Genomic DNA, 11,945 nt, shown 5'->3' on the forward strand with positions numbered 1-11,945 from the left:
CTGGTTTAGTCCTAGTTTAGACCTGGTTCAGTCCTGGTTCAATCCTGTTTTAGTCCTGTTTTAGTCCTGGTTCAGTCCTGGTTTAATCTTGGTTTTAGTCTTGTTTTAGTCTGTTTTAGTCCTGTTTTAGTCCTGTTTTAGTCCTGGTTCAGTCCTGGTTTAGTCCTGGTTTTAGTCCTGGTTTAGTCCTGTTTTAGTCCTGTTTTAGTCCAGGTTCAGTCCTGGTTTTAGTCCTGGTTTAGTCCTGGTTCAGTCCTGTTTTAGTCCTGGTTTTAGTCCTGTTTTAGTCCTGGTTCAGTCCTGGTTTAATCTTGGTTTTAGTCCTGGTTTAGTCCTGGTTCAGTTCTGTTTTAGTCCTGGTTTTAGTCCTTTTTAGTCCTGGTTTAGTCCTGGTTTAGTCCTTGGTTTTAGTCCTGGTTTTAATCCTGGTTCAGTCCTGTTTTAGTCCTGGTTCAGTCCTGGTTTAGTCCTGGTTTTAGTCCTGGTTTAGTCCTGGTTAGTCCTGTTTTAGTCCTGGTTCAGTCCTGGTTTAGTCCTGGTTTCCTGTTTAGTTAGTCCTGTTCTGTTTAGTCCTGTTTTAGTCTGTTTTAGTCCTGGTTTTAGTCCTGGTTTTAGTCCTGGTTTAGTCCTGGTTCAGTCCTGTTTTAGTCCTGGTTCAGTCCTGGTTTAGTCCTGGTTTAGTCCTTTTTAGTCCCGGTTCAGTCCTGGTTCAGTCCTGGTTTTAGTCCTGGTTTAGTCCTGTTAGTCTGGTTTTAGTCCCGGTTCAGTCCTGTTAGTCCTGGTTTTAGTCCTGGTTTTAGTCCTGGTTCTAGTCCTGGTTCAGTCCTGGTTTTAGTCCTGGTTTAGTCCTGTTTTAGTCCTGGTTTACTCCTGGTTTAGTCCTGGTTCAGTCCTGTTTTAGTCCTGGTTCAGTCCTGGTTTAGTCCTGGTTCAGTCCTGGTTTAGTCCTGGTTTAGTCAGTCCTGGTTTAATCTTGGTTTTAGTCCTGGTTTAGTCCTCAGTTCCTGGTTTTAGTCCTGGTTTTAGTCCTGGTTTAGTCCTGGTTTTAGTCCTGGTTTCAGTCCTGGTTTTAGTCCTGGTTTAGTCCTGGTTTTAGTCCTGGTTTTAGTCCTGGTTCAGTCCTGGTTTTAGTCCTGGTTCAGTCCTGGTTTTAGTCCTGGTTTTAGTCCTGGTTTTAGTCCTGGTTTTAGTCCTGGTTTAGTCCTGGTTTTAGTCCTGGTTTTAGTCCTGTTTTAGTCCTGGTTTTAGTCCTGGTTTAGTCCTTTATCCATTTTTCATTTAAACACAAAATCGAAAACTGAAAAAACGAATCATTATCTGTTTTTTTTTTTTTTCATTTTGGTTTTGGAGACAAATAACAAAGTAAATAGTTTTTTTTTTTTTCATTTTCTTATTTTTGGTTTTATTTTGAAAAACGAATGAACGATGACACACGGATGGAGACGGACGGAGGAGGGAGGAGCTGCAGATTTCTATCGAGAACCAGGGATAATTTATGTACATGTTTGTGGTGTTAATTCACGGCCGCCTGCAGCTCCAAAAACTCCCAGCGCTGAAACTCTGCCGCTCAGGTCGTCAACATCCTCTCCGGGTGTGACGCTAACAGGAGGCACTGCTCTGTCTGAAGAGCCGTTACTGAATTTAGACGTAATCTGAGCTTTTTTTTCGCTTATTTCTGTCAAAGTGCTGCGCAAATACGTAATAATAATAATAACAATAATATAAAATGATAAAATAAACTACAAAAATAATCATACTGGTCTTAAAATAATAAAAACAGTAAAATAAAATAAGAACAAAATCATAAAATAGAAATAAATAAACCAATAAATAAATTAAATCAATAAAACCAATAAAATAAAATAAAAAAAAACAAATAAAATAAATAAAAAAACTAAATAAAAATAAACAAAATAAAAACAAATAAAATAAAATAAAAAAAACAATAAAATAAAAACAAAACGAATAAAAACAAAAAAATAAAATAAAAAAACAAATAAAATAAAAACAAAATCATAGAATAGAAATAAATAAACCAATAAATAAATTAAATCAATAAAACCAATAAAATAAAATAAACACCAATAAAAATTAAATAAAAACCAATAAAATAAAAACCAATAAAATAAAATAGAAAACAATAAAATAAAATCAAATAAAAATGAATAAAATAAAATAAAAACAAATAAAATAAAAACAAATAAATACCAATAAAATAAAATAAAAAAATATAAAATAAAAACAAAACAAAACAAATAAAAGAAAAGAAAAGACACAGAGGAACACTCAACTCACGCGGTGTTAAAAGCCCGAGGAACAAAGTGGGTGTTAAGACGAGACTTAAAACTCTCCACTGTGGGGCTGTTGGGGCGTGGAGGGGCAGAGTGTTCCAGAGTCTGGGGCCGACCACAGAGAAGGTCCAGTCCAGTTGGGACTCACCTTCTGGGGTCGTCACAGCCAACAGAAAATGAAATAACAAACTGTTTTCCCATTTTTTTGTTTTTCGTTCTTAAATGAAATTCAAAAGGACGAAAAAGACGAACGGTACACGGACCTGGACCTGGTGTAGTGACCAGACTGATCTTCCTCTGTACAAAAAAACACATGTAAAGAACTAAAACGCTACTGGAGCTGCACGAAAACATTATTAAAAGTTCCATAATTGACTCAAGCAGAGCACACCTCCACTAACGACACAGTTTGTCCCGGTTCTGTTCTAGTTTGAACCATGAAAAAAACAGTCCTCATACGGTTTGGAGCTGAGTGAAAGAATGAGGACAGTGGTGGAGCGTTTGAGCTGAGTCAGGTCGTTTAACGCCGTGTTTACACGAGCGTCTGAGGTGACGCAGCACCATTGTGTCATTACTTCCTCACGCGCTCCTAATGAGGCAGGTCCTGAAGGAGGCACCTCCGGCTCCGCTCCACCCACACTCACGCTCCCTCATTAATCTTCATCACGTGGAACCAGGTCTCAGTCCTGATCAGAGAGAACGGAGGCGTGAGCACCACATCCAGGGAGACGAGGAGACCTGAGAGCAGCGGGGAGGAGGAGATCATCACCGGGATTGTAGTTCTGGAGCAGAGAAGTGGAGAGAGACTTTACTGATCTCGAGGGAAGTTCAAGTTTTGCTGCAGGGTCATTCAAATCCCCCGCTTCGACCATCTCGGATTTGACTGAAAAACTTCTAGGAGGTTCACACACTTTCCAATAAGAAAAGTCCCAAATTTTAGCTCCAAACTCCTAAAAATATTTTGTCCTCTCCCCCCCGACCTGTTTTGAGCAGAGCTTTTCTGAGGAGCCACGACAGAAAATAATTCAGCCTTTCACCTCTTGCACAGTTTTCATAGATTCGGGAAAAATCTAAACTTCCTTTCCTCGTGTCCTTTGAGCTTCACGTGCTGCACTTCTTAGTTGGTGAAAATCCCATGATGATGTTAAAAGTGGAGCTCGAAACACAAAAGTCCTCGGAGTGTGAGAAAGTCTGAGCTACAAACAGTGTTGTGGAGTAACAGATTACATGTACCAGACTTAAGTAATCAGAGTACAAATGATGAGTAACTGTATTCAGTTACAGTTACTGTTTCAGTGAGCGGTAATTGGATTACAGTTACTTTGTTGAAATAAATGGATTACACAGAGGGATTTCCTGTTTTCACATAAAAAAAAAAAAAACAGGTCTAAACCGGGACTAAACCAGACTAAACCAGGACTAAACCAGGACTAAAACAGGTCTAAAAGCAGGACTAAACTAGACTAAACAGGTCTAAAACCAGGTCTAAACTGGGACTAAACCAGGTCTAAAACCAGGTCTAAACCAGGACCAAAACCAGGTCTAAATCAGGTCTAAACCAGGTCTAAAACCAGGACTAAAACCAGGTCTAAACCAGGACCAAAACCAGGTCTAAATCAGGTCTAAACCAGGTCTAAAACCAGGACTAAAACCAGGTCTAAACCAGGACCAAAACCAGGTCTAAATCAGGTCTAAACCAGGTCTAAACCAGGACTAAAACCAGGTCTAAACCAGGACCAAAACCAGGTCTAAATCAGGTCTTAAACCAGGTCTAAAACCAGGACTAAAACCAGGACTAAAACCAGGTAAAACCAGGACTAAACTAAAAACCTAAACCAGGTCTAAAACCAGGTCTAAAACCAGGTAAACCACTAAACCAGACTAAACCAGGTCTAAAACCAGGACTAAACTAGGACTAAAACAGGTCTAAACAGGACTAAAACCAGGTCTAAACCAGGACTAAAACCAGGTCCAAAACCAGGTCTAAAACCAGGACTAAAACCAGGTCTAAACCAGGACTAAAACTCTAAAACCAGGTCTAAACCAGGACTAAAACCAGGTCTAAACCAGGTCTAAACCAGGACTAGGTCTAAACCAGGACTAAAACCAGGTCTAAACCAGGACTAAACCAGGACTAAACTAGGTCTAAACCAGGACTAAACCAGACTAAAACCAGGTCTAAATCAGGTCTAAACCAGGTCTAAAACCAGGACTAAAAACCAGGTCTAAACCAGGACCAAAAACCAGGTCTAAATCAGGTCTAAACCAGGTCTAAAACCAGGACTAAAACCAGGAAAAGGCTAAACCAGGTCTAAAAACCAGGACTAAAACCAGGTCTAAACTAAGGTCTAAACCAGGACTAAAACCAGGTCTAAACCGGGACTAAACCAGGTCTAAAACAGGATTTAACAGGACTAAATCCTGCTGTATGGACCGTGTCTCCTCCTCTTCTATCAATAATATTTTTAATACGGTTAAGCTTTTTTTATTTTCTTTTAGCAAACAAAACGTCTTATGTGAAGATTACGTTACTCATTATAAGTAATTTAATGGATTACGTTACAAACTACATTTTGGTGTGTGTAATCTGTAATCTGTAGGGGATTACATTTTAAAAGTCACCTTCCCAACACTGGCTACAAAATGGAACTACTGATAAAAAGCGGTTTGTGTTGCTTTTTTTTTGTACAAAAAAAGCTCTGTAAATAAAGTTTGATCGATTGATAATCACTGTACTGAATATTTGTTGATTTACTCGACCGACCAGAACCACGAGCTTTGACAAAACCGATCCAGAATCACTCAAACACACAGACACACATTAAATCCATATTGGGCAAAGTGGGTGAAGTGTCTTGCCTCAGGACACAACGACAGAACTCGCTCCTGTGAGACTCGCGTTTCCCCCAAGGACAAAACAGAAGCATAACTCACGCGCTCCGAAAGTGAACCCAAAGTTGAGATTTATCAGTGTATGTGTGTGTGTGTGTGTGCGTGTGTGTGCGTGTGTGTGTGTGTGTGTGTGCCAGCCTCATTTTCAGATCCAGCTCTTACCATAAAAGGATATTGATTTTTTAAGTGGCCTTATTTGCATGCACTTCCATCAGGGTCCCACGCGGCGTCCGTCCCGTGATAAACGAGCGGGACCGGGCGCGACGTCACCTCCAGAGTTCACAACCAACTTAAAGGTTTTATGGAGGTTTTTTTTTTAGTTTCAAATTGTCAGTGAAAGTTTAAAATACCATTACAGAGACGCAGCAGCCTCGTAATTATGATGACCAAAAAAAAAAAAGAATGAAAATCTATCAACTGTGGACGTGTTGAGGCCAGAGAAACATCAGCCAATAGAAAACGAGGTTCTCTATTTATCTATTGGCTGTTAGGTCGTCAATCAAACTCCCTACGTTTCTAGTGTAATTGACTCGCCGGCGTGCGGGGATTATGTGGTTTATGCAGCGGTTCTTAGAGGATTTTTCAAACTGTCGCTTCCTCGCAGTTCGCACAAAGTTTGTTGAGATGGAGGGCGTGAATCCACGACCTGTTCGCCGCAAAAGAAAGTCCGTTTTTGAGGTCGCGGAAAGAAGCAGAGAAGGGGAAAAGGAGCAAAGCCGAACTGAGGTGATTCTTGGAGATTCCTTCCAGCGATGGCGCGACTGAAGCAGACGAAGGGACTAAAAACTGACGCGTCGGTCGCTGAAACATTTCTGGACAGGAAACTTCAACAGTAATTCTGAACACACACTGGATGTAAAGAAGCGTGATTTCTAGAGTAAAGAGGCGGAAGGAGATGTTTCTTCTGAGGAGCTGTGGAGGAGGAAGGTGGTGTCACGCATGTACAACATTTGAAAAAGGACTGTCGCTGTATTTCACTTCCCTAAAAAAAAATCCTCTATACAACCTGTTAATTCACGTACTGAAGATATCTGTTATGAATATTCATTTTAAGTAACTGTATTCGCCCCTACAGACCAAGATGTAACCAGGTTTAAGTTCAATCCCCTTATCCAGATCCAACCCAGGTTTTCCCCCTCTCCACATGACGTGTCACCGCCCATCACCCCGCCCATTTCACCAATTATCCAATCACACATCACCAGTCAGAGTATATAAGGCTGCGTTCACACTGCATCCTGAAGTGACCCAAATCTGATTTTTTTCTCCTCTATGTTCCTGTATCTGATCTTTTAATGACAGTCTGAATGACACAGATCCGATTTTTTCAAATCCGACACCAGGACACTTGGATATGTGCTCCTGAAACTGATACATATCTGATCTTTTGACATGTGACTTCAGTGTGAACGGCCAAAGTGCATTCATCCACCTACACGTTATCAACAAGACACAAACATCACTATTCTGCGCTGAAGTAGGAGAAAATTGTTAATAAACTCCGTGTGACTGAAGTGAAGCACATCTCCACTCACCACTCTTGGCTCCGTCTCCACATCCACACGTTCCTTTCAACGGACTGAACCACAAAACACCACGACCAAAAACCTCGTCCTTCTCCTTCTCAATCTCCTCCTTAAAACAAGTAAGTTGTTCATGTTCTGGCTCCGGTACGAGAGGAACTTTAAAATCTCCAGGTGCTCGATGCTGCGTCCATGTTTGGACAACTTCTGTAAACACAGAGACGCTCGCTGCGGTTGACGTCGTCGTGTCTCCAGTGTCACATGTGGGACACTTTTGGGCCGTTTAATGTTCACACAGGGGATCGAATACAAGTCACATTTAACTGGAAATGTGAACAACCTCGAAAAAACATCGGATTTCACAAAAAAAAAACGGAATTGAGCGTTAAGCCCTGCAGTCTGAACGTAACCCAAGTGTCCTGGGGTCACATTTTGAAAAAATCGGATCTGTGTGGTTCAGACTGTCATTATAAAAGATCAGATACAGGAAACATAGAAGCCAAAAAAATCGGATTTGGGTCACTTCAGGTGCAGTGTGAACGCAGACTAAATGCAGCTCGGTGTAAAAGTATTCTAATTATTAAGAATACAATACTGTGACTGTACCATGTCCACAAACACATTTTCATTTGTGTTTTCAGTATTTCTTGTTGTGTCTGCACATGTTCACACCTGTGGGTTTCTCGGACGAGCACGGCGCGGTGGAGCTGCCTCTGGACGTGTGCGTGATCCGGGCCGCACGCGTGGACGAACGGGTGAACGGCCACCAGCACGAAACCCTCCGAGTACAACTCCCGGACCTGAACCGGCAACTCCCGCACCGAGGACAGGCTCAGGACCGAGGACACGGGCAGCTCTGCGGAGACAAGAGACACGTCCGGTTAAACACACAGAGGGAAAGATCTGGGTTTAGTTTGTGTTTTACGGTTCTGGACTAAACCAGGACTAAACCAGGACTGAAACAAGACTAAAACAAGACTAAACAAGCACTAAAACAGGACTGAACCAGGACTAAACCAGGACTAAAACGAGACTAAAACAAGACTAAACAAGGACTAAATAACAGACTGACTGAAACAAGACTAAAACAAGACTAAACAAGGACTGAACCAGGACTGGACTAAAACAGGACTGAACCAGGACTAAACCAGGACTAATAAACAGGACTGAACCAGGGACTAAACCAGGACTAAAAGACTAAAACAAGACTGAAACCAGGACTAAAACAGGACTGAAACAAGACTAAAACAAACTAAAACAAGGACTGAACCAGGACTAAACAGGGACTGAAAACAAACCGGACTGGAAACCAGGACTACAACCAGGACTGAAAACCAGGACTTAAACAAGGACTGAAACCAAGGACTAAAACAAGGACTGAACCAGGACTAAAACAGGACTGAAACAGGACTAAACAAGGACTAAACTAAAAAGGACTAGGACTAAACCAGGACTGACTAAACCAGACTAAACAAGGACTAAACCAGGACTAAACTAAACCAGGACTAAACCAGGACTAAACAAGACTGAAACAAGGACTAAAACCAGGACTAAACAAGGACTAAAACAAGGACTAAACCAGGACTAAACAGGACTTAACACAGGACTGAAACCAGGACTTAAACCAGGACTAAACCAGGACTAAACCAGGACTGGGATGCAGATAAACAGATAAACCGGATCATATGCGCGCGGCGGTTGTGTAATTAATCCAATTTCTTAATTATCATGATCCAACTGTTTGAGCTCATCAGTGATCAGCCTGAGGTTTTCTCAATGGAGACGTCCTGGAGGTTTGGAGCTGAGACTCTGGAGAAACCATCAGGTTTAACGGCTGCAATTAGAAGAGTTTTATTTAAATATGAACAAATATTTGAAAATAGTGATGAATAAAATAAGTGGAATATGATTCTGTTACAGCTGCTTTACAGTTTTTATACATTCTTCTTTTACTCCACATTCAGCGGTGGTTTCTACTGTAGCCGCAGCTGCCCAGGGACAGACTGATGTAAGCGAGGCTGCCAGTCTGCACCATCAGCCTCTCCAACCACCAACACTCACACACATTCTCAAGTGTCTTGCCTAAAAACACAACAACAGTTTTTGTCGCTGGCTTTTCCCGGTGGACCCTGGTATTTCCAACAGTCTCAAACCCAAGTCCGGACCAGGTCCAGCCTGGGAGCTTCTCAGATCAAACCAGATCAGGATTTGACCACAAGAGGTTAACTCTAAATAAATGAACAGTTTGTAAGTTTATTTTAAGATTTAAAATTTGACAAACTGGACCTGTCTGTGTCAGACATGTTTTTATCATATGATTATGATGATATGATTCTCCAATCAGAAGCAGAATGAGCCTCACATGACTTTGTCATGTGAGTTGAAGCTGAAGTTCAGTGTGTTTAAACCTAAAACTGTCTCTGACCTGAACAGTCTGTCCCTAAACCCCGGCACCCGCAGAGCTTCTGTGTCAGTGCTAGTGCAGCTTCTGCAGCTCAGGGAGGTTCTGATCTTCATATCTGCATTAGTCTGAAAGTGTCACTGAGGTTGTTTTATTTTGAGTGGGGCTCCTAATGGAGACAGAAAATACACTGAGCTCAAACACAACCACAGGCTCCAGAGTCAGTGCAGTGACATAAAACTGAGCTTTTTACAATGAATGAGATTCCTGCTTAACCAGAAGAGCCACCACAAACAGAGTGGTTTGGTTTAACACAATTTAGAGGCAAAAGTGGCTCGGATAGAATCATTTTTCTCAGTAATGAGACAAACTTGGACCTTTTTGTAAAACAGTAGCAAACAGACTGCACATACTTCCTTTAAGTATCACTGCAAAATGGAGAAATGTAGATTTGTGTCCTTTTCTGGACTCTGTCTCTGGACTCTGTCTCTGGACTCTGTCCACCAAGCATCTTCAACTAAAGCCACTCGAGCTGATGGGTGGTCCATTGCACAGAGCCACACGAGTCTGTCCACACGAGTCTGTCCACACGACTCTGTCCACAGCAGAGCTCTGTGTGAGTCTGTCAGCTCTGAACTCTGCACCTTTGCACCTCCCATCACAACACACACATGACACACATGAAAAGGTTATGGAGACAATGATACACAGAACCTCCTCTCATCACAACAACAGCAGAGGTGTGTTTACTCGAGTACAGAGGACAGTACAGGGGACAGTACAGGGGACAGTACAGGGACAGTACAGGGGACAGTACAGGGGACAGTACAGAGGACAGTACAGGGACAGTACAGGGGACAGTACAGGGGACAGTACAGAGGACAGTACAGGGGACAGTACAGAGGACAGTACAGTACAGGGGACAGTACAGAGGACAGTACAGACAGTACAGTACAGGGGACAGTACAGTGTACATACAGATACTACTACAGCAGTACAGTACATACTACATACAGTACAGTACAGTACAGTACAGTACAGTGGTACAGGAATGTTCAGCAGTTACCATGGTGACACAATGCACACATTTGCAAACACGGCCGAGGGTTTTAAGATTTGTCTGAAAACTCATGAAAAATACAAATGGATTTTAAAGAGTGGCCTGTTGGAGCTCCAGATCTTTCCGGTCCAGACGGAGCTAAAATAAAACGTGGATGAAATTCTAACTTGAGTAACAAAGGTCCAGACGGAGCAGTGCCTCCGGTTGGCATCACCCCATCAGCTGCAAGGTGTCAATAAAACTCATAATCAGACGGAGAGCAGAGGGAGGCAGGGGAGGAGAGCAGCGTCTGTCTCATTTGCATGGACGGATCTGGAGACGAGAAAATAAGCTGCATAAATTATCTCCACACACACGGTTTGGTGGAGGTTCTTTTTTGCGGACTCCGAGCTCACGTCCACACGCGGACCTTTCCTCCACTCTGACCGGCACGTTTAAGCTCATTTAGAATCACAAAATAAACACGTTTCATCATTTTACCTCACGCCTGGACTAGAGCTGCATGGTTTTTGTTTTTAGTTGTGTTTTTTAAATGACATTTTTTGTTCGGCAGCTTCACTTTTTCGTTTCTTAGTCAGAACATAAAACTCTTCAGTCTGAGCAGCTCGACAAAACAATGAGATTTACTGATTTTTATAAAGAAATACAATTAATATTATGTAGAATTAAGTGAAGCATTTTGGCTTCTACAATATTTTCTGTTTTCTCGTGTGGCCCCATGGAAAAATAATCGCCCATCCCTGATCCCAAACTTGACTATAAGTTCATTTTATTATATTATTTATTTTTCCTCTTCTTCTCTCTCTCTTATTTTATTTTTTATTTTGTATAGCTTTTTTTTCATTTTTTTTTCCTTCTGTATTTATTATTATTATTGTTATTATTATTATTATTATTATTATTATTATATTATTATTATTATTATTATTGTCTATTAATTTATTGTCTTGTCTGTTGTTGTAATTTAACCAAAAACTGAACCTGTTAATCGTCTAAACCAGGAGTGTCAAACTCATTTTGGTCCGGGGGCCGTATCCAACTGAAAACTCATGTCATATAAACGCCAAAAAAAACCAATAAGTTCAAATATTTGTGCAGAGAAACGCAAATCTATTACAGAAATCTTTTTTAATTGATGAACTCTTTCTTTTACAAAATATATTATAATATTATGAACAACCTGAAACTTTAAGAAAAATGCAATTTCAACACAATGTTTTAACATAAACTTGTATTGTAAACAGGAATAAATCTCTGCACTCGGCTCCACCCTTTTCTCATGTTGGACATTTTTCTGATGAGGGTGTCACGGTCAACAGTCAAAACGATCGTCCTTTAAGAGCGTTTGGAAAGAGACAAGTCTTCATTTGTGCTGCTCTCTGGTGGGAGGGGCCACGTACAGAGACGCTGGAGACGCTGCTGTGATAAACACCGCAGAAAATTACAAATATTTTAAAAGAAAAATATAATTAAAATATTTTAGTAGAAAATCAGCCGAGGGCCAGATTAAAGGTCTTGGAGGGCCGGATCTGGCCCCCGGGCCTTATGTTTGACACCCCTGATCTAAATGAATCACGATGCTTCATTGGGAGTCCATGTGTTTTTTCACAGTTAACACAAACATAATATATATTTGTCAGTTACATGAACATATTTACATGTGTGTATAAATGTGTGCCTTTGAGGGATTATAATTTAAAATTGTGGAAAAAATCAAATTGAATTGAAGTTAGTATTTGCCTCTAAAGGTCCAGTATTACACAAAACTGACTCCTGTA

At 41.0% G+C, this 11,945-nt stretch overlaps 1 protein-coding gene across 1 annotated transcript in view; it reads right to left on the bottom strand.

Moving 5' to 3' along the window:
• Positions 1-11,945, bottom strand: part of rftn1a (raftlin, lipid raft linker 1a) — a 101,963-nt gene that overhangs the window by 42,180 nt on the left and 47,838 nt on the right. The window contains exon 2 of the mRNA XM_055157116.1: positions 7,379-7,562. Coding sequence (XP_055013091.1) covers positions 7,379-7,562 — 184 coding nt within the window. The remainder of the gene's footprint in view (positions 1-7,378; positions 7,563-11,945) is intronic.

Source organism: Boleophthalmus pectinirostris, unplaced genomic scaffold, assembly GCF_026225935.1.
Source record: "Boleophthalmus pectinirostris isolate CB_2022bp ecotype Guang Dong unplaced genomic scaffold, ASM2622593v1 HiC_scaffold_21, whole genome shotgun sequence".
NCBI lineage: Eukaryota > Metazoa > Chordata > Actinopteri > Gobiiformes > Gobiidae > Boleophthalmus > Boleophthalmus pectinirostris.